The 24,411-nt window shown below is 36.5% G+C and overlaps 2 protein-coding genes across 2 annotated transcripts; one reads left to right on the plus strand and one right to left on the minus strand.

Moving 5' to 3' along the window:
- Window positions 1-1,938: 1,938 nt before the first annotated feature.
- Window positions 1,939-2,775, minus strand: LOC135840668 (uncharacterized). Its single transcript, XM_065357295.1, has one exon. The coding sequence runs from the start codon at window positions 2,773-2,775 to the stop codon at window positions 1,939-1,941; it is 837 nt and encodes a 278-aa protein (XP_065213367.1).
- A 2,830-nt stretch (window positions 2,776-5,605) lies between these two features.
- On the plus strand, window positions 5,606-17,238 carry Su(z)12 (Polycomb protein Su(z)12). Its single transcript, XM_065355812.1, has 10 exons — window positions 5,606-6,015; window positions 6,654-6,700; window positions 6,785-6,968; window positions 7,085-7,170; window positions 7,254-7,452; window positions 7,530-7,741; window positions 7,816-8,208; window positions 8,284-8,543; window positions 14,494-14,679; window positions 14,753-17,238. Exons 1-10 carry the CDS (start codon window positions 5,928-5,930, stop codon window positions 15,090-15,092), a joined length of 1,995 nt encoding a protein of 664 aa, XP_065211884.1. The 5' UTR covers window positions 5,606-5,927; the 3' UTR covers window positions 15,093-17,238.
- Window positions 17,239-24,411: the final 7,173 nt, after the last annotated feature.

Genomic DNA, 24,411 nt, shown 5'->3' on the forward strand with positions numbered 1-24,411 from the left:
TCAATAGTAGAAAAAATAGTCTTATTGAATAGTAGGTTAGAGCAATCTTGTATATGAGGAAGAGGGTAACGATCTGGTTTTGTTATTTTGTTAAGATTTCTGTAGTCTCCACAAGGGCGCCAAGAGTTTGGTTTTTTTCTAGCCATATGTAATGGACTTGCCCAACTTCCTTTTGAGGGTCGACAAATACCTAACTTTTGTAGAAAATCAAAAGTTTCTTTGGCAATTTTCATTTTTTCAGGATTCAAACGACGTGGAGACAGGGTTGTAAGGTAATTTATGTCGGTAAATTACGGCGGTATTTTACCGTATTTTACGGTATTTTACCAAAAGTTTATTACCGTATTTTACCGTAAATTACCAAAAAGCATTTTTTTGCCACATTATTTTATTTGAAAGTTGAAAGGATGAATCAACAGCTGAAGATGATTGGCATCAAAATTCACAATTTATTTGCATCAATGCTAATAATAATTGATACATGCTACATATAAACAGGAAAATATCTTGAAAATTACCAAACAATTGCCAGAAAATTATTCACAATTGGTCAAAAATCAGAAAAAATTGCATCAAATCGTGAAAACATGTTGAAATGTCATTAAAATGTACTTCAAAATCATTAAATTTTGGTTATTTCAATCATTTTATTTAAAATAACCAAATAGGTCAATTTTTTATTTTTTGACAATGTTGAATGATTTAAAATTTTAATTTTAATCCATGCATGGTTATTGGTTATACAATTAATTTTTCCCCATTGCCATTGGCATTGGCCATCTTTCATCACTTTTTAGTTTTTACTTTTTAGTAATTTTCAGTAACTTCAATGTTTTTCAATTTCATGTGTTGTTAACTTGTTAATGTAATTTTTAATTTTAACCCTTTTATAGTTTCATATTGTTTTCAAATTTCAAGCAGAAAATTATTGAAATTCAGTGGCGTAGCCAAGGGGGGGGGGGCGAAGGGGGCCATGGCCCCCCTTGCGAGCAAAAATTTGTAAGAAAACATGCCAAAATGGACGTTTTTTCGTTGTTTGGACCCATTTTTTCTAAAAATTTTCGCTCAAGCAATAATTTTGCTTTCTTTTTCATGAAATCACCACACATCACAATAGATTTTCAGAAAATTACCCCTGATTTCGATTTTTCATGCCTAAAAATCTGGTTTTGCCCCCTCCTTGAGAAAATCCTGGCTACGCCACTGTTGAAATTTCCACCCATTACATAATATACAATAATTTTATATGTTTGAACTTTTGAAGGTTTGAAGTTTGAACTTTGAACACTATAAGTTCATTATATTCAAGTTGGTAAAATACGGTAAAATACCGTATTTTACCGTATTTTACCGCCGTATTTTACCAGCGAATAAATTACGGTAATTTAACAACCCTGCGTGGAGAACAGAATACAGGGGGGCCTTCGGTTTCAATAAAATGTGTGGTAGAATGTTTCACTTTTGAAATATCTAAAAATCGTTCCTTGGTTATAGCGGAGTACTTTTTTAAAAGATCAGAATAACATGACTTTTCAGATATCACTGAAACTTTAAAATTTTCAGTTTGAAACATCTTTCCTTTAGAAGAACATTTCGAAGTTAAATCAATTAGTTGATTTCCTTTTAAATCGACTAATAAACCAAAATGATAAATAAAATCAGCTATGGTAAACGACCATTGAAAATTGCGCTGTAAATTTAAATTAACACGTAATATTTTTTGACCATAAGTTTTGATTTGAGAATCATTTGCACCATAAAGTGCAAGAGGAGCTAACTTTTTATCTTTGAAAATGGAGGCTGGTAGTACAGAAACATCTGCTCCAGGATCAATAAGAAATCTAAAATGAGAAATAGGATCATAAATAAAGAGGCGGCGAGTTTTTTTAAATTTGGTTGAATTGACAAAGCAAGAGGCTGCATTAATGCTTTTTCTAACTAGTTTTCCGATGACTCATATTTACAAGGAGGTATGCATTTTTTAGCTTTCTTTCCAAATTTATCATGATACCAACAAAAATCCTTATTTTTAGCTGGTGTAGGTTCACGATTACGAACATTTTTTGAATAATAATTACGACTACGATTACGATTACGATTTTCTCGCAAATTAGATGAATTACGTGAACGCGAATGAGATCTAGAACGATCTTGATCTCTTTTTAAAAGTATTCCAACCTGCTGTGTCAGTAATTCAACCTTTTGCTCCAGAGTTGAAGTAGAGGACGATGAAGAAACAGCATTTATGTAATTTCTGGGAATCTCCACCATTTTGTCAGCTGCCTCGAGTAAATCATCAATACCATCGTTTCTTGACACCAAAACTGTGTGTACATTTTCTGGTAATTTTTTCAGCCATAAACCTTTCAGGAAATTATCTGTAGCTTGACCATCAGCTAACTGTTTCATTTTTCTGAAAAGACTGGAAGGTTTCTGATCGCCTAAAATAATTTCATTTAGTAAAATGCTAACTTTTTTATCACCAGAGTCTGAAAACCGTTTAATCATTTTGTTTTTTAAATTATCGTATTTGTTTTGATTTGGTGGTGATAAGACAATATCAGTAATTTCGGACATAACGTCATGTTCAAGAGCAGCAATAATTGTATTGTACTTGGTTAAATCCGCAGAAATCCCAGCATTCGCAAACTGTGCCTCCACTTGAACAAACCATAATGTAGGATCGGCGCGCCAAAATGGTGGGCATTTAACATTAATGCGAGCTACAACTGGACCAACTGCATCTTGAAAATTGTCACCGTCAGGATTGGCCATGTTTACGTCGGGGTCACCAATTTGTAGGAAATACAAGAGAGTTGCAATGTTTATTATTTGAAGTAACATCATAAACTGATAAACGTAAATACAATCGTGTCACTTATCACATGATATGTTTACCAGCCAGTAATATCTAAATAATCGAACCGCCACATTTCTTTAGTTCATGTCCAAACAAATGAGGGAAAAATGGGAAAGTGCATTTATATACAATTGTCAACTCTGAATTAGAATTAGAATTACCTATGTGAAATTTTCACTTTAATTTTCATTTTTCAGAAAACACATAGGTATTTTAATAAGCCAAACTCAAAACGTGCAGAATTTTATCCTCTTCAAAATTTGTTGAATTTTTACCGCGCGCAACAATTTTTTACGACTTTGAGCTTCAATAAGTTTCGAACTGTTAGTGCTAGCGTTTTGAATGAAAACTCATTTTGAAGAGGATAAAATTCTGCAAATTTTGGTTTATTAAAATATGATGTAGTTGATGAAAATTTCGCGTAATTTTAATTCAAAATTGACATGCATAAAAATTTGTCCATAAAAATGAATATTAAAAATCACCATTTTCGTGTGAAATTGAAAAAAATGTATACCAATCGATAGGAAATTTCATCTTCTTTAGTTCAAGTCCAAAAAAAATTTTTCCAAACCACTTCATTTTCATGAAAAATGGGAGAAAACGCATTTATCCTATGCGTCTACGGCTGTTTTACTCGCATGTTTACGTTTTCTTAGCACGCATTTCGATCTGACGCGCTCTGTCGGATTAGTTCAAGCGAGCTACACATTGGAGGACGGTATTTGAATTTTCTCCCGTTGAAGATTTTCGTCTTCCTCTACACTGTCTATACTCCATGAAAATGAAATATTCTCCTTAATCCTTATCAAAGATGAAACTCCTGTTTCCACTCCTTTTTGTTCAAATCTTTCTTTTTCATAATCATATTATTTCATACGAATATTGTACGTATTTTAATGATAAAACTCGTGTTAGTCCTGTTTCTTTTGAATTTTAATCTGTTTCATAATTTCGTCGACAGTCTTGTACTCTAGTTAGACAACTTGGTTTCCGATCCGAACATTACCAAATGGCAAATATAAAGAAAAAACAGCTGTGATGATACTAGTCTTTCGAATTCAATTTGAAGAAAATGTAAAACTTTAACAGAAGTGACGTTGTTGTACAAACATTTGGAACTTGGAAGTTTTTCAAAAGAAGATTGATATCACATCAGTCAAAGTCAAAATCGAAAAAATCTCATCAGATTTCCAACTGCTCAAGTGCTCACATAAGGCATTTAACCCAAAGTATATTATTGAGCAACAAAAAATTGCATTCTACAAAAAATACAATGAAGAATACGTAAAAGACAATATAATATTCGAATATTACAATTAATTTTTAATTAAAATTAAAAAATCTCATCAACAGGAACAGGGAACTTGAATCATTACAAAGAATAAAGTCAAACGAGCGTAACCGAAAGCACTCGACAGCACACGATGCCGAAAAGTATCCTTAGGGTGCGTGTATAGTGACAGTGACGATGTAAGATGTGGCCGGAGATGTAAGATGTAAAATACTCCAACCTGATTGGCAAGTGATAATATAACAGCCAATCAGGTTAAAGATTCGAAGATAAAGATTAAAATTCATTTTAATTTTTATCTCCGCATCTTCACTATGAACGCAGCCTCAGTCTCTAGTAATTAGTCTGAATCCACTCGAGGCGGCCGTAACCGTAACCGAAACCAACATTCCTATTTCTGCGTTCCGCTCGTCCCGTTTTGTGAGTGCGTGAGTGCATGTCGTGCTCACGTAAGCGTTTCGTTTTGTTGTCGTCACACGGCAATACCACCTATAGTAAAAGGCCTGAGCGCTGTTTTGTGACGTCATCGCTACTTGGTAGTACTTACGTATCTAACATATCATAATACACTATAGAATTGAATGAAAAATGCACTCAAACGAATTAAATCCTGGGAAAATTTTATTTTTCATATTTTATCTACATGAATAATGAATTCATGATCATGTAGGAATGATTTTAATGAAAAAAAATGAAGAAATTAGGTTATAAACAACACTGTTTTTCAACATTAAAGATGAAAGTTATACATAAACTTGACAAAATTATACCTTTTGGCGGATATTACAACACTCACTGGTGAAATATAATTAAATAATCGTCGAATCTTGTCAAAATCCCACTAAAATCATCTAATTGGTTTGAGATGTTGATGGTTTCTTGATTCTTGATTAGATAACCTTATCCATCCATTGTAGTTGGATGGTTGTATTCACAATGCAGATTTAAAACGCATTTTAGATTATATGGTTCACAATTCATTTCACTGCGATGTTATTCCAGTAAAACACAGGCACTAGTACACATCAGTTTTCATTTTTATTCACTTCACAAGATATCTACACATCCGAATCACACAATGTCACAACACAAACAGATCGCGAAAAATTCACTTTGTACAAAAATAAAGTAATCCAACACCACCAGTAGTTGAAAACAACAATATCTCATCACTACAACACATTTTAGAACAAATATTAATTAAAATGTCATCATTTTATTAACGTTTTTAACGAAAGTTTTACTCTGTTTCACGAACTCGCCATTTAAATGTACGTTAAAATTCAAATGGTAAACACAATCGAGTCATCTACTAGTGGTGACGTCAGAAGGTGATAACGATTCAGCGCTCAGGCCTTTTACTATAGGTGGTATTGCACACGGTCGTGCCGTCGAGGTCGCAAACCGGACCGGAAATCCAGTCAGAGATTTTTTTTTTCAAATTTTTTTTTTTTTGAGGTGTTTCAACTGTTGGAGGTGGTTATAAAAATTTGAGTTTTATTTGAGCGAAAACGTTCGAGCGCCGTTTTCGTAATTCTATTGTTTGTGTATTCATAATATTCTAGTTAGAATATTGATAATAATAATATAAGACCGAGAGTCTATTTTATAAATAATCTCCGGTGATGGTAATTTTTCGTTGTTTGCTTAGTTTGGCTCATGTTTGACGTGCGGTCTTTCTAAAAGGAACTTAGCAATAAAAATTCAAGAAGCGCTTCCTGTATAGTTGTTGATGATGTGTTTCTGATATTTTCGCTACTTTCGTGTTTAAAAATGCGACCGCGTAAGCGAGATAAAGACACTGACACGAAGAAGCAAGATCATAAGCCAGATCATGATCTATTCATTCAAGCATACGAAAGTAAGACTCGATTATTTGTATCAATTTATTTTATATTATCGTAAATCCTTTGTGCTGATTGTGCCGCGTAGCGTATTCGAGGTAGCTCAGATACTCTCGTTTACTTTACTACTGCTGCGTTATCTGAAAAACGAAATCATCGTCGACGCTACAGAGACAGTTGAACAATGGATAATACGCCGTTTCCAGCCATCGTTTCGGTGTAATTTATCACTTTGGGAACGATTCAAACAGAAGGTTTCTGCTATGAGGAAATCTTATATTCAATGTGAACCCTCGATGTTGTATTTAAATGGGAGCTTATTTGATAAAGATCCCACGAAATAGGCCGGTTCATAGTGTGATGGGCTTTCAAGAAAACTAACGAAGATGGCTGAGGAACAACTGATAAGAGATGGACTTTCAAAAGTTCGACATTTTGTAATTCGATCAACTCCTACTTTTAGGACTTATTTTGAAATAAATTTATAATATTTCGAAAGTAAAACCTTCCAAGCTTTAAATACGTATTGCAATTCTAATTATTCATCGGGTATTAATTATCGATGAAACGTTTAACTGAAATTTGGCAATTGTTATATTACGCTTACTCGTATTTCATCTTCATCTTCGATTCAAATGACTAATTTTTGTTACAGAACCGACCCAAATTTATAAATTCCTCAGAGCGAGATTCAAGTATTCGGTTAGTATTTTTGATCAACATATTAACATTGCCTGATGATACGTACTTAAATATATATTGAAATCTTATCGATTGGTTTTACAGCCGTATTTCCAATATCGTAATTTGACGTACATGTCGAGAAAGTCGAAAAGAAAATCTAGTCGGAGTTACTTCAAAGTTGACTCTTTACTTCCAAGAATTGAAGCTCAAACTCGCCTAGCATCGCTAGTAAATCCAACGTTCGAATATTTAACCATCAAGTACTTAGGATTCTTCAATAAAGAAGGTAAGATCGCAGTTTTCCTGCGTTTATTAACTTATTGATTCGAGTAACTGCTTGTTTAGGCATAGGTATTAGGTATTTAATTATTTTTGTTAATCGTTTTGGTCGTTTTTTCGCAGGAAACACGGAATCAGTCAAGGTTGAAACTCTTCTGTTGAAGATATGCCACAAAAAAAGAAAGGAAAGCAACTGCCCCGTTATGACGGTAATACGAGTACCTATGTCGTCCGATGAGTAGACGTACGATTACGATTTTCAACAACAAATTTGGTGTTTGTGACTTTACAGAAATCTTACGGAACGGTCGTGGCGCCGTGTAATCCCGCCGTCAACGATACGTCGCATAAGAAGAGTCGCGTTATCATTCCTACGGAATCGTTTAGCCTGTCTAACGGACACTTTGTAAAATCTTACCATTTGTTGCTACGTGTGGGTACGTTGCCGCCTAGCAACTGCCACGCGAGCAATAAATCGGATACCGATGCTGGTAAGTTTGACCAATGGCCTGCGATCGACTCTCGACGCTCGATACCTGATTTAATGGCTGGCGTTGGTTTGTTTTAGGCGGACCGGCGGCGAAAAAACGTAAAATATCGAACGGCGTTGACGAGAAAGTTTACGAATTCCAGTACGGAACCAATCTGACGGTATACGATAAACGCAATCGTTGCCTATTACCGGACGGTGATTACCAACTGTTGATGCACGAGTTGACGCAAAATTCGCCCAAATTATCGCACGTTAATACGTCGTGGGAAACGATTCCTAATAGAAAAGTAAGTTACTTTTTCGTTTCTCTGGCCAAGATTGCGAGCGAGAGTAGTTAACGTTACTCGTGTTTTTGTTTCAGGATCACGAAATGTCGCCAGCGTTTGAGAACTTCGCCGCGGGCCCCAAGTTGAAATTGCATTTGTGTTGGACCAATAATCCGGACGTGGAAGAGTCGAGTGTCGTATCGACGGTCGAAAACGACGAAATATGTAGCCTAGCTAATGGAAATAACAAAGAGAACGATAATCCCGACAATAACGGAGTCTTGAAGATATCCACGCAATTCAAAGAAGAGAACAACGTCAATTTTCAAATCATCTATCAGTTTCTGTACAGCAACAACAGTCGTCAGCAAACCGAACCTCATAAAGATTTCTGTTGTCCGTGGTGTCCGAAATTGGATTGTTTGAATTTGTACGCTTTGTTGAAACATCTGAAATTATGCCACGCTCGTTTTACGTTCGCCTATACCGTAAGCATTTTTAGCATTTTGCGTCGTTAGTACATATACAAACGTAGCTAATGTTTTTTCTCTTTCGCTTCGCAGGAAATAACAAACGGAGCGCGTATAGACGTAGCGCTGAATGAAAAATACGACGGCTCCTATATCGGCGTTTCGCGAGAAATCGCTCATGCCGGCGTAGGTTTCGGCATTCACAAGAGGGGACCGGTTCGCAGAGCGCCAGTCTCCAAAATTCTAGTTTGTCATCCGAAAAGACCGCGCAGATTCAGTTTAACCGAATTCGTCAACGAGAAGGATGAAAACGATGTGGACGGACAACGTGCTTACATAAGTGGCCACAACAGGTACGTTGACGCTTGACGCATCTGATCTGCAATCGCATACAGTATGACACAAAAGTCAAGGGGAAAAAGAGCTAGAGAGATGAATGAAGCGGCGCTGAGTAGAGAAAAATAAGGGCTTTCAAAAGCGACCCTGAAAATTTCCGGCCCATGCACAGTGTGTCCACAAATTGAGAAACCGGTTTTGTCAAGAAATTCAAACTGGTTTTTATTGGCGCAATGTATTCTACACACTAAGGTGACAGAAACGTGATATGAATTTTTTGAAACCGGTTCATTAATTTGCAACCAGTTCACAAAAAATACCCAAAAATTGTAGATAGAGAGAAAAGCTTGAAACGATGGTTGTAGAGCGTGAAAAATTACATAATTCTGTCTAATCATATTTTGAAACCGGTTCATTGGTCTGCATTTAGCAACCAGTTTTTCACAATCACCTAGAAAATGGGAATAGAGAAAAAAGTTTGAATCCTACATATAAGTTGTACAGTGTGAAAAATTGAACCATTGTCGCTGATTGGATTTTGAAACCGGTTCATAATTTGCAACCAGTTATCAAAAATTTCCTAAAAATTCGAGATCGAGGAAAAAGCTTGAAACAAAAGTTGTAGGCACGAAAAATTACACAATTGTGTTCGGTCACATTTTGAAACCGGTTCATTGGTTTGCATTTAGCAACCAGTTTTTCACAATCACCTAGAAAATGGGAATAGAGAAAAAAGTTTGAATTATATAAGTTGTACAGTGTGAAAAATTGAACCATTGTCGCTGATTGGATTTTGAAACCGGTTCATTGGTTTGCATTTAGCAACCAGTTTCTCACAATCGACTGAAAATTGGGGGTAGGGAAAAAACAGGGTGTCTAGCACTCCTATTTATCCTATAAGTCTTTTTGTTTGCCTATGACACCTTTTTGTCCTTTTAGTGTCCTTTTTTTTCAACAATTTTACCCGAAAGTCATTTTTTTTCCGAGATGACTTTTTCAAATTTTCAATTTTTCCTCCTTTTTTCCGGAATTTTGAACTTGTAGAAAAGGGCTCGTTTGTCGACTTTCTTAGAACTTGAATCACACATTTTTGTGCTTTTTGCTCTTCTTTTTCCAAATAAGTGACTTACCTATTGTTCAAATTCAATAAAATGTTCAATGTTTAAATCAAAAAAATAAACTCCTCCTTCCTTACACATTTTTTTTTTATTTCTCAGCAAAACATGAAATTTTGAAAACGTTTAGCCTCGCTTCGCTCGGGTTTGTTTGCTTTTATTTTTCAAGTTTGAATTTTTTTTTTTTTTTTTGAATTGAGGTGTTGAATCATTATTTAAATTTTAAGATTTTTTTAGCAAAATATAGGTAACTTATTTACACAAAAAAAAACACATCGTTTTTATACCTCTCAAAATACTGAATTTCTAAATCTTTTGCCCTCGCTTCGCTCGGGCCCGTTAGCTTTTCTTTTTCCGGTTTTGAATTTTCAAAAAAAAATCATAATTCAAATTTGATAATTTTGAAGCAAAACATAAATAAGTAATTCATCAGTTTCATCACACAAACAAACTTTGTTTTTGTACCTCTCGAAATGCTGATTTTCGAGAGCTTTTTCCCTTGCTTCGCTCGGGTCAATTTCTTTTTCTTTTTTAATTTTAAATATTATTCAAATACCATTGTTTTTATGCCTCTCGGAATATTAATTTCCGAAAGCTTTTGCCATCATATATTGCTCGTGCCCGTTTGCTTTTCTTTTTTCATTTTCAATTTTTCAACAAAAAAAAAATTATTATTCGAATTTCAAAATTTTGAAGCAAAATAATATGCTAAGTATGTAACTCATCATTATAAACACCCCCCCCCCCCCCAAAAAGAAAAATCACACAAGATGACATAATTTTTCATATTAACCAAAATACCTTCTAATTCTTGAGAGCTTTCGCCCTCGCTTCGCCAAGGCCAGTTTGTTTCTCTTTTCCTTAATTAATAATATTAATAAATTCCGAACTTGAAGCAGAAATCTCGCCCACTCCCTCCCTCCCTCCCTCCCCCCCCACCCTTAAAAAATCCCAAGTGTTCAAAAACTGCCCAGTTAAAAGTCCTGCTAAAATTCCGTTGGCTAAAAACTTGAATGATAATTTTGAACCTCCCACCATGAAAAAAATTTTGACCTCCCCCCCCCCCAACCTCAAAATATTCCATAAGTGCTCGAAAAATGACCTGCTGACAGTCCTACTAAAAGTCCTTTTCAAGTCCTTTTTTTTCATTTTTAAATTTTGTTAGACACCCTGAAAAAGTTTGAATCATATAAGTTGTAGAGTGAAAAATTGAACCATTTTCACTGATTGGATTTTGAAACCGGTTCTTAATTTGCAACCAGTTATCAAAAATTTCCTAAAAATTCGAGATCGAGAAAAAAGCTTGGAACAAAAGTTGTGAGACATGAAAAATTACACAATTGTGTTCAATCGCATTTTGAAACCAGTTCATTGGTTTGCATTTAGCAACCAGTTTTTCACAATCACCAAGAAAATGGGAATAGAGAAAAAAGTTTGAATCATATAAGTTGTAAAAAGTTGAACCATTTTCGCTGATTGGATTTTGAAACCGGTTCTTAATTTGCAACCAGTTATCAAAAGTTTCCTAAAAATTTGAGATTGAGAAAAAGCTTGAAACTAAAGTTGTGACACATGAATAATTACACAATTATGTTCAATCACATTTTGAAACCGGTTCATTGGTTTGCATTTAGCAACCAGTTTTTCACAATCACCTAGAAAATGGGAATAGAGAGAAAAGTTTGAATCATATAAGTTGTAGAGTGTGAGAAATTGAACCATTTTCGCTGATCAGATTTTGAAACTAGTTCATTAATCTGCAGCCAGTTACCAAAAATTATCCAAAAATTGTAGACAGTGAAAAAGGTATGAACCAGAAGTTGAATTTTGAAACCGGTTCATTAATTCGCAGCCAGTTATCAAAAGTTACCTGGTTGCACGTTGATTAGCCATTTTGAAAATCTGATCAGCAAAAATGGTTCAATTTTTCACGCTCTACAACTTTTGTTCACGGTTTTTTCTCCATCTTCAATTTTTAGACGATTGTTGAAAACTGGTTGCTAAGTACAAACCAATGAACCGGTTTCAAAATGTGATTGAACACAATTGTGTAATTTTTTATGGCCTTTAACTTTTGTTTAAAAATTTTTCCCCGATCTCGAATGTTTGGGTAATTTTTGATAACTGGTTGCAAATTATGAACCGGTTTTAAAATTCGATCAGCGAAAATGGTTCAATTTTTCAGGCTCTACAACTTTTGTTTCAAGCTTTTTTTCTTGATCTCTAATTTTTAGGAAATTTTTGATAACTGGTTGCTAATGATGAACCGGTTTCAAAATCAAATCAGCGAAAATGGTTCAATTTTTCACGCTCTTCAACTTTTGTTTCAAGCTTTTTTTCTCTATCAACCTTTTTTAGGTGATTGTCAAAAACTGGTTGCTAAATGCGAACCAATGAACCGGTTTCAAAATATGATTAGACAGAATTGTGTATTTTTTCACGCTCTACAACTTTTGTTTCAAACTTTTTTCTCTTATCTACAATTTTTGGGTATTTTTTGTCAACTGGTTGAATATTAATGAACCGGTTTCAAAAAATTCATTTCACGTTTTTGTCGCCTTGAGTGTAGAATACGTCGCTCCAATAAAAACCAGTTTGAATTTTTTGACCAAACCGGTTTTCCGACTTTGCCGTGAAACGGAAAAGTAAAGTATTGTATTTGTCATGATGGTTGAGGAATTGGGTGGGGGTGGGTTTTCTTGAGGTTTTGGAGTGTGCTGATCACGATAAGACATATGGCGCAAAACGAGATAAGTTTATATATATACATGTAAAAACCATACATTACGAGATCCGTTTTATATAAAATCGGGCATTGCGAGATCCTGAGATCCTTTTGCCGGATCTCGCAAGTTCTTTCATATGCCACGGTACTCGCGAGATCCGGGGGACCCTGTACACCCATTTTCAGCCGGATCTCGTTTTACCTACTATTTATATACTTATATACAATTTTCGAAAATAGATAAACGACGCATCTTGCGAGATCCACCCCCAAATCACGTTCGGGCCGTTAGTGGATCTCGGTTTATGCGGATCGCGAAATTGATGGCGGCAATGCATAGAAAGGCACTGATTACACACTGGAACGTGCGTTCGAACGAAGTTGTAGGGTTATTATTTGAGTTTTTAGCATTTTTCGAAATTTTTTGGGGTGGATCTCGTAATGCCTGTGTATATGTCGGATCTCGCAATGTACTCTAAGACAGTATATATATATATATATCAATTTATGTATAAATTTGTGTCACGCTGAACTCAAAAGCTCCGAACTTTAAGTCGAAACTGATGATGGCAAAATATTGCTTTGATACTGAACTAGAGAAATTTTTAATTTGGTCGAAATCGGTTCAGCCGTTTACGAGATATGAACGTTTAAGTGTGTTTCAACGTTATGGATAAGCAGAAATTTGTGTAAACCCTTATATCTCGCAAACGGCTCACCCCCAACAAACAGATAAGGTGGTTAGGGTGTGTAGGTTGCAGATTGGTACGCCGAAGGTCGGGTGTTCGAATCCCGCGCGAGTCAAGAGGAGAAAATTTTTTGTTGATTTTTTTTGTTAATTTTTTTGTTAATTTTATCCGTCCAAAATTTTTTTGCCATAAAAAATCAAAATTTTTCAAAAATTTCTAGTGTAATTTTTGTTTTAACAAAAAACATTAAGTTTTTGGTAAATAGCCAGTAAATTTTAATAATTTTTTTTTTTTGTTAATTAATAGTAATTTTTAGTAAGTAAAATGATTAGTTATTTTTGGTGAATTACTCGTAATTAAAGTTGGTCGAAAATTTTGGTAAATTGCTTGGGTAATTTTTGGTAAATTGGTAAAGTTTGGTAAATTGGTAAAAACCTTTGACAGTAAATTACTGGGGTAATTAAAATTCGGTAAAAAATTGGTAAATTAGTGAGGAAATGTCTCGTAAATTACTGAGGTGAATGTTGGTAAATTGCTGGGGTAATTTTTGGTAAAATGGAAAATTGGTAAATTAGTGGGTAATGTCTGGTAAATTACTGAGGTAAATGTTAGTATATTGCTGGGGTAATTTTTGGTAAATTCGTAAATTTTGGTAAATTGGTAAATTTTGGTAAATTAATAAATTTGGGTAAATTTGTAAATTTTGTTAAATTTGTGAATTTTGGTAAATCGGTAAATTTTGGTAAATCAGTAAATTTTGGTAAATTGGTAAATTTTGGTAAATAGGTAAATTTCAGTAAATAGGTAAATTTCGGTAAATACGTAAATTGGTAAATTTTGGTAAATTGGTAAATTGGTAAATTTTGGTAAATAGCTAAATTTCGGTAAATTGGTAAATTTCGGTAATAATTTTGTTTTTTGTCAACAATTTTCCTGATATATTATTCCACTTGTAATATGACGGTTACGTCTTCATAAGTACGCTAATTTTTATTTGAAAATCAATTTCATAAAAGTGTAATAATATGATGGCTACTTATGATTGACTATTTTATTTTGTCGATGTTTTCGACTTTTCGTATTCATTAAATCGGTAAATTTGGGTACTTCCGCGCATTTTGATAAATTGGTAAATTTTTAAGTAATGTCTGGTAAATTACTGAGATAAATGTTGGTAAATTACTGGGGTATATTTAGAGCAAAGTCGGTTGATCTTACGAACTGCGCAAGATGTTTTTTCAATTTGTGGACACCCTGTGCATGGGCCAGAAATTTTCAAGGTCGCTTTTTGAAAGTCCTTATTTTTCCCTACTTAACGCCGCTTTATTCATTTCGCTAGCTCTTTCCACTTGGAAAAATAAAAGCCACCGAGCACTACTTTTGTGTCATACTGTACAATATATTGTGTTGGATTTACTCACGTATGTACTCGTTACAGGCTCTATCATCATACGACTACTTGCCTGCCTATATATCCCAAAGAAATGGATATCGATAGCGAAGACGAAAGCGATCCGAAATGGTTGCAGAAAAAAACCACGATGATGATCGACGATTTCACCGACGTGAACGACGGCGAAAAAGAATTGATGAAAATGTGGAATTTGCACGTCATGAAATACGGGTAACGATTGCCGAAATTTTATCGTCTTACCGTTTCGAGTTTCGCTCATCATCATACTTGTATTGTATTTCAGATTCGTGGGAGATTGCCAGATACCGTTGGCTTGTACCATGTTTCTGGAAACGCGCGGTCAAGAGCTATTGAAAAAGAATCTATACCGCAATTTCGTGCTGCATTTGTGTAACATGTTCGACTTCGGCCTTATCAGTCCGGTCACCGTTTACACTACTGTACAGCGTTTGCAAGAACTGATCGGCGAAGGCACCGAAATCAGTACTATTTTACGCGAATCGTGGTCGCTGCAGCGTAAAAATTGGTTGAAATCCGAGCACACTGCCAAGAAGACGTCGTCGGACGACGTCAAACCGAGTGCATCCGTTTTAAACGTGAAATGCGCTACTAGTGGTAGATGATTCGCGACTGTCGTGTCGCCTCCTACCTTTTTTTTTTCTTCTTCGTATATTCTTATGTATGTATGTAGACAACCGAAAATTCAGTTTCAGTTTCCTCCATTCTGCCGCCCGTTACACGGGAGAAAAAAAATAATTTTAATTTTTCACACATCTTCGCAAGCTCTTTTGGCTGGCATTTGTGATCACGCTCGTACCCTACTTGGTTTTACAAAATTATAATGATCACTCCGCCTGTAGTTTGGTCAGAGGTAGCTTATCGTTTTCAAATCCGTTTCTCATCGCACCTCGATGCTCGCTAGTTATTTTATGACTACATTATCGAGATGCTGTAGTTTCGACCGTTAGGTAGTCGTTATTTTCACCGAAATACGAAATACAATTCGCTATGATCAACCGAACCATTTAGCAGAACATTTTTTTTTTAGGGGTGCATGATATTTCTGCGCACCCTATACCTGTACCTACCTACAGGGTGCCCAGAAATATCGAATACTCTCGAAACAGTTCTTTGCCAAATGTTTCGATTGGTCACAGTGAATGATACGAGTAATAATGATATCACATGATTGCTGGTTGGTGATCTGAGGGGATGACATTCCACCAATCATATGCATCTATTTTACCGAAGAACTTTCTTTGGGGAACTCGGATATTTTTGTGCACCTTGTACGTCCATATTAAGAAAACTCGATGTATTTTGTATTCGAACCGTGTAGTGTATCTTTACTTTCGTAGCACTTTGAAGAAATACTAAACTTTCTTCGCCTACCTATCATTACACTTTTTACGGAGTTGGGTTTAATTTATCGCAAAAAGAAGAGCGAGTCTATTTATTTTATTGAAACTTAAAAAAGTATCGCAGGAATAAGGAATGAAACACTGCCGCATTTTTTTGTTCTGTTTTATTATTATTATCATCATTACTATTAATACCTTACGTATTACGTATTATTTTTCCAACCCTCGGTACTGTGACTGGTATTCGTTCGTGTTTCCATCATTCACTGCCTTTTTAGCTAATACGGGTTCGCTTTAACCATTACCGTCGCCGAAATGGTTAACGTTATTATTATTGTCTATTATGCACATTTTGCCCGCCATCGCCAACGTTGAACGTTCCTTAAATAATACTGAATTGCGTGCAGGGGGTCTGGTGACTTGATTACGTGATTTAATTACTCGTAGACGATTGAGTATTGTTTAAAAAAAAAAAATCGAATTAGAATTGAAACGAATAACGTGCAGTTGAACGAAAAATTTCCGTTTATCTCGACGACGAATTTTTAACACTCGGTCATCTTGTTTTTCCTCCTCTTCTTCTTCAATCACACTGGTTCAGTTACGAGTAGATCTAGTAACAACTGTCAAGTAGATCATTCTTATCGTTAGACTACTCACCAGACACCCCGAATAATAATGCAAATTCGCAAATTGTCAGCTTGATTCAACGTGTAAGTAGTCGTAATGATCCACTCGAGATTTGGATTTTTCTCAATTTTCACTGCCGCTTCCGCAATCGCGCGTATCAAAAGAGTGATTCGAGCTGACCGAGTAGGTACAGGATGCCTTCTTTTGTGTTGTATATGCTAGTGTTTTTTTTTTCGTTTTTCCCAAGATCATCGTTTATAATTTTTAATTTAGGTAGTACGTGTGCCGATTTTGACCAAACCATCGACTTGGTCGTAATCGAAAAAAGAATTCGTTGTTATGTACGATTTTTTGTACCGGGTACAGTTTTCATTGTCGGCATTTTATCGACGTCGCAGACCTGGTTTGGTTGACCGAGTATCCGAGTACATATTCGTATTTTCGTCGCGTTGCCGTCGCATTTGTAATATTTTAATTTAGCCTAAGATTTCTGTAATCTATACTAGTTTGTCGTTGTAGGTTATTATTGGTTATAGCGCGGGAATTTCAAGACGAACATGGTACGTTGGGCTGTGCCTTATAAATTATATGTATTTGTACTTCCTTGTACCTATTTTCCTCCTCCCCCTCCCCCTCACCTACCTACCCTTTTGTACACTTCATAAATTCCGTTCGATGTACGATGCAACACTAAATCAAGTCATTATTGTACGTATACGTATTATAATAATAGTCGAGGGATGATATTTATTTAATGTAATAAAATATAGTAAATGTTGCTGCATTTTAATTCTCATTCTATTAGTCCGGCATATGACAATAGGAGTAATTGCACCCGCCCCCCTCCCCGCCGATCCTACGGGACAACTTTTTTCTTAAAGGGGACATCCTAAAGAACATTTTAATGCAAACTAGCACGAAAAAAAGTTGGCCTTACTTACAAAATGGTGGCCATTTTGATACAAAGGTATATCGAAAGATCATGCAAAAATTTATCACCTGTTAAAATTTCAAGTGCTAAAGTGCGTTTTTCGATTTTTGGTGAATTTTTGAAAATCGAATTTAGGCTAAAAATCAGGGAAAAAATCAAAATTTCACCAAATTGACCAAGAAAGCTGAAATTTGAGATATACCCTATTTTCGACATGCCAAATCCATTGGAAACGGTTTCAACCCGTTTTGAGCAGTTCTGGAGCCTCCAGCAGATTTTTGAAACTCGAAATTCCCACAAAATTCCATCAAATTGGAGTTGTAAAGCTGAAATTTATTCTAAAAACTAATTTCAATGAACTACGAAGCACTGCAGGTGAATTTCAAGTCGTTTTGAAGCCTCCAGCAACTTTTTGGAAATTCCTAAAACCTCCAGCAGATTTTTGAAACTTTAAATTTTTACAAAATTTCATCAAATGGAGATGGAAAGCTGAAATTAACTCTACAATCCAATATTAAGTTTTAACACCCTCTGAAGACGACTTCAGGTGGGTTCAAGTCATTTTAGAGCCTCCAGCGACTTTTTTGAAAATTACTGGAGCCTCCAGCAGATTTTTGAAGCTTCAAATTTCATCAAACTGAGATGGAGAGTCGAAATTTATTCTACACTCCAATTTTAATATCCTCTGAAGACGACTTCAGGTGAATTTCAAGTCGTTTTGAAGCCTCCAGCGACTTTTTGAAAATTCCTGAAGCCTCCAGCAGATTTTTGAAACTTTAAATTATCACAAAATTTCATCAAATGGAGATGGAAAGTGAACGATAAATCGATCAAAATCGATAAATCTTACTCAAAGAATATTGACTTTTAATCAAACAATTCGACATACTAAAACATAACGACTCAAAATAAATTGAAATATTTATTTACTCGGTCAATGACCTAAGTCAATGAACCAAAACAAAAAACAAAATTGAGCAGAAGCTCGACAACTTTATAACTCGACGATTGAATCAATATTAACACGACGAACTTATATACATAACGAATACAACGAAAAATAAACGATAATTTAACAGCCAACAGTTTACGCGATTTTACGAAAAGAACAAAATTTCATTAAAAACATAACCAGCGATATTTAGAATTCGCGAAACGAATTTTTATTTTTTATTTAAAAATAAAAACTAAAATTACCGAGCATAAACGTTACGGTTACGGTATCAATTTTGCCAACACCCCACCATAAAAATATTTTACCTAACACGCGTACCACTTAAATAAACGTAAAACTTGTTGCTTCTTATCATTACCGGTGTTTGTAAACACTACGATAAAAAAAAATATTTTTACAGCAAAATTTCAGTTAAAACTATACTTATATTATACAAAAATCTACTCGAAAACATAATTTAAGCGTTAAACAATGACTCACAGAGTCTGTCGAATACGGTACGTGTCGTGGCTTTGGTCAAAATATCGGCAAGTTGATCTGCCGAGGATATCTTTTGCAAGTAGATTATCTGTTTCGTGACTAGATCGCGTATATGATGGTAACAGACATCTATATGTCTGGTACGTTTTGATTCGACCGTGTTCGCTACAGCAATCGCTGCGTTAGAATCGCAGTACACCAGTACGGTGTCAATACGAACTTCCAATTCAAGAAATAAATTTCGCCAAGACAAAACTTCCTTACCAGATGAACTTAAAGCAACATACTCCGCTTCACACGACGAAAGACTAACACAATTTTGTTTCTTGACTACCCAGTCAATAACGTTGCCATAATGTAACACGAAAATTCCAGACGTTGATTTTCTGTCTAAACAATCACCAGCGAAGTCCGAATCTACGTATACTCTTACAGAGTATTTATCAACGACTTCAGGTATTACGTAGGTAAGTTTCACGTTCAACGTACTACGTAAATACCTGAGAATACGCTTACTATATTCGAATAGCTCCTTGTTTGCCAAGTGCTGGTATCTGCTTAGAAAGTTTACAGCAAAAGCGATATCGGGACGTGTTCCCCTTGCTATGTAACTTAAACTTCCTAAGAGACCACGCACTTTGGTTTCATAACTTTTATCGAGCTTGAGATTGGTAATCTTCAAGCCCGGTTCGATTGGAGTTGAGATACTATTCGAATTAGATAAACCGTAATCATTAACTAACTGCTCGATATATGAATTTTGATGTATTTCCAACTTTTCTTTACTACGATTAATTTCCATTCCAATGAACTTCTTGCATTGTTCCAGGTCTCTGATTCCAAAACGCTCATTCAATCGCTTGACCAACCACTCAATTAGACGATCATCGCAACCTGTAATTAGAAAATCGTCTACGTAAACGACAAACACGCAACGTAGAGGATTTTCGGCATCGAAGTAGACACACGGATCAACTTTGCTCCTTACGAAACCGAGCGAAAGTAAATACTCATTCAATTTTGCGTTCCACGACTTGGGACTCGTTTTTAACCCATATAACGAACGTTTGAGAATATATACGACACCTTTTTCTTCGTTAGTCCCTTTCGGTGGGTTGAACATAATACCTCGGTTTATATCTCCATTGAGAAATGCAGTACTCACATCTAGCTGTCTCAACTGCCACTTGTTGACCATAGCTAGATTGAGCATCGAGCGTATTATCGGTTGATTAGGTGTTGGAGCGTATATTTCATCCAACTCATAAAAATGGTTGTCTTTGAAACCACGCAACACCAATCTAGCCTTAAATTTCACCCCACCATTCGAGTTGATTTTTTTCTTTAGAACCCACTTACTGTCTACTTTCGAATAATTCTCTTTATTTACGCTTTTTTCAGATGCTGAGTACCAAACGTCCTTGATCTCCATCGCCTTTAACTCTTCATCTATCGCTACACGCCAAAATTTCGACTCAGGACCATTTAACGCTTCTTCATACGTAAGGTCATCAACCCCAGCGAGTGCAAAACAAGCAAAATCATCGGATCGATCGTCGGTAGCTGAAGTATCAATCATACTACGATCAACGTTGATTTCACCGCTACGTTCGGCTTCGCTCAACTCATCTGGGTTTACCCAAGATGAGCACCCAGGAGCTGACTCTACCGAACTACGTACATCTTGCTGATTCGTAGGTATGATATCTACGTCATTTATACTTACAGTTACAGACGTTTTGATCAAATGATCGTTGATGATATCGTGTATCTTACGCGTTTCATCGACTTCTACGCAACTCGAATTCGTAAATTTATTTCGTAAAACATCGTACAATACATAACCTGTCTCTGTAAAACCGAGTAAAACCATATCGATCGACTTCTCATCAGTTTTCTTTCTCTTTTCAGGCGGTACTAGAACTCGTGCAACGCTTCCAAACAATCTCACTCTCGATAAATCCGGCTTTCGGCGATTCCACAGCTCGTACGGTGACAGATCGTTCAAGGCAGAATGCGGTAAACGATTGTACACGTAGTTCGCCGTGTATGCAGCGTAAAGCCAGAATTTATTCGTTAAACCGCCTTCGTACAGCAGAGCTCGCATCTTCTCTTGGATGGTTCGAAAGAAACGTTCGATGGTGCCATTATGCTGCTTTTCATAAGGCTCACTGTTCTGCATCGATATGCCTTTTTCATCAACGAACTCTTTAAAGGTACCTCCGATAAATTCACTAGCGTTATCGCACCTGATACGCTTCACTTTCGTACTCCATAACGTTTCACTAATATTTACAAATTTTTTCAGGTAGGTACCTACTTCGGCTTTACTTCTCATTCCGAACGTTACTCCCCATCTAGTACAGTCATCTACGAAGCCAATCAAATATCGCTCGCCTTCTAGTCCTTCTGTAATAGGACCCATTACGTCAATATGAACAAGATCGAGCGGATTTGGATACCTATACCTACTTGAATCGTAGGTATGTTTCTTTTGTTTTGCTTTACAGCAAATTTGACACTGATTGAAAGGTGGGCAATCACATCCACGTAATTCAGGGATCTTATCTAGTACCGTCTTGCTCGTATGAGCCAACCTACGATGCCAGATGTCACCTTCACCTTTCAACTTATTTACTTTCTTTTTATTTTTCAGATTTACATCACTGTCACTGCTCGTACTGGTATTTCCTATACCTACACTTGAAACGTTCGAATTTCCAATACCAGAATCGTTACCTATCGTCGTCGAGTCATTACCTACATTTGTAGAGTCGCTATCTTCACTAGAGACCAACGCAGATGAATAATTTGAACAAGAATACAAAAGAGGAGGTATATTGATCATAAATTGAATCGTATACAATCCATTATCGTTAAGTACTAATCTAGAAACTATATTTCCCGCAGGATCGACCAAACGAGGATCTTCATCGAAGAAGAAACGATAACCATTCGCTACGATTTTCGACACGGACAGAAGACTAAAAGAAAGACTAGGTACGTAGTATACCTCGTTCAACCAGTAGACGTTTCCGTCATCGGCTAGAACTCTCAATCGACCTACTCCTTCTTTGATCAAAGAGACTTCACAATGAGCGGATTGTAAACTTTCGTTTATTTTCCTCTCATCATGCAAGACTCCACGATGTTTCAGAAAATGCGACGTCGCGCCACTATCGACGACAAACGTGATAAAATCGACGCCGTCGTCGTCGTTTGTCTCGACGTATGCATTTTCTTCACCGAGATTCAAAGCGGTCAAGTCACCTAAAAAATAGTTCGACCCGATATTTACGTTACGCGAATTTCCGAAATTAGAAATCGCAACACTGTCACCGAAACTACTACGACCGACACTATTTTTAACGAATTCATCTACGATATTACGACTACGACCTTCATCTAACTAGAAATTTTCTTTTTTTCCAGACATCGACGGAAAAAGACCTAACGCTATCGACGGACAAGGACCTGACGAACCGGACGAACCTGCAGTACCAGACGTACCCGACGTACCACTCGACGAACCGTTACCACCGTTATTACGCGACGAATCACCGTTCTGCGGACAATTACGACCTATATGCCCGGTTAGATTGCATCGATAGCAAACGATACTTCCCCGAGGGTTGGTATCGTTTCTATAATTCCCTCCGGCGGATCGACAAGACTTGGCCATGTGGCCCCGTTTATGACACTTATAGCAGGTACGATCTTTGGCTTGTACGAAGCCATTATTACTACCACGATCACCGTTACCGTTCGACGAATTACCGGACGAGTTCGAATTACTACTACGCGATTTATTACGATTACGATTATGTTTATTATTATTATTACCGGATTGATCGGATGCGGCCATCGCGGAACCGGTACTTGTCGAACTCTTCGAAGTCGAGGAGTTCTTCGAGACATCTTCCAAACTCAAAAGCAATGATGAAATTAACTTTGGATTTGGATCTCCAGCTGTGACGTGAACTAGTCCTCGAGCAGTCATACGCACTGACTCGTACTTAGGCGAATTGCCTAACGCATTGATCAGATACGTGTAGACCTCCGAAGGGGTCAATTTCACGTCCAAACTCTCCATATCGTTGACGAGCGTATAAAATGCCTCCAAGAACTCCTTCGGACCTTTGTACATATCGATGACAATCTTCGAAATACGAGTTCGACAGTCGATAATTGCTGCTTGGTTTTCCGCCTGGTACAAGGAGTTGAGCTCCGTCCAGAATACGTACGGATCCTCTGTCTCCTTGACCAGTCGGAAAACGTTCTCAGCTACGTGCCTAATTAAAATTTCTAAAGCTTTCGCTTTTTTACGCGACGATAACGAATTTACTTCTAAAATTGCGGTCTGAAGTCCTTTGGCTGCCAAAATAACTTTGATTTTTCTTTTCCAGGACACGAAGCCCGTACCGCGAAAGACCATCGACTCCATTACACGATTATCACCGGCACCGAACATACTACCAGACAAACTACTCGAATCGGATTCTACAGCTGCTTCGTCGGACTCGTCGTCGTCGTCGCTACTATCACTAACGTCGCTCGGATCGTCGGATGGACCAGGAGGTGGAGGAGGTGGAGGACCGGATGACGGATTAGACGGAGGAGGAGGAGAAGCAGAATCGGTTGGACCAACTTGTTCACCAGAACCAGAACTACTCGTACCAGCTACGTTAGCGTCGCCACTGGAATCAGATACGTTACTTTTCGAAGTACTTTTACCCTTCGACGACTTCGTTTTACTTTCGTTCGAAATTTCGTTTACAGGGAAACCAGCAAAGGTCGTACTGGATTTACGTTTACACTCGTCGTCGTCGTCTACGTTGACCGATTTTCCTGACCGCAAGTAGGACAGGACTGTCGACATTTACTTCGTCGAACACCACGAACCAAAAATTCAACAGCTACACAAGCCGGATACTTGAACGAGCAAATCCACACAGGATACCAAAACGTCGTCGAATTACAGAGCGTTTCACCAACCACGCTCTGCTACCATGAACGATAAATCGATCAAAATCGATAAATCTTACTCAAAGAATATTGACTTTTAATCAAACAATTCGACATACTAAAACATAACGACTCAAAATAAATTGAAATATTTATTTACTCGGTCAATGACCTAAGTCAATGAACCAAAACAAAAAACAAAATTGAGCAGAAGCTCGACAACTTTATAACTCGACGATTGAATCAATATTAACACGACGAACTTATATACATAACGAATACAACGAAAAATAAACGATAATTTAACAGCCAACAGTTTACGCGATTTTACGAAAAGAACAAAATTTCATTAAAAACATAACCAGCGATATTTAGAATTCGCGAAACGAATTTTTATTTTTTATTTAAAAATAAAAACTAAAATTACCGAGCATAAACGTTACGGTTACGGTATCAATTTTGCCAACAGAAAGCCGAAATTTACTCTACACTCCAATATTAACACCCTCTGAGGACGACTTCAGGTGAGTTCAAGTCATTTTAGAACCTTCTGCGACTTTTTTGAAAATCACTGGAGCCTCCAGTAGACTTTTGAAACTTGAAATTCCGGCAACATTAAT

Source organism: Planococcus citri, chromosome 3 (assembly GCF_950023065.1).
Source record: "Planococcus citri chromosome 3, ihPlaCitr1.1, whole genome shotgun sequence".
In the NCBI taxonomy this organism is placed as follows: domain Eukaryota; kingdom Metazoa; phylum Arthropoda; class Insecta; order Hemiptera; family Pseudococcidae; genus Planococcus; species Planococcus citri.

Coding starts and splice junctions, on each gene's coding strand:
- LOC135840668 (XM_065357295.1), bottom strand. CDS start 2,775: ATGGCCAATCCTGACGGTGACAATTTTCAAGATGCAGTTGGTCCAGTT.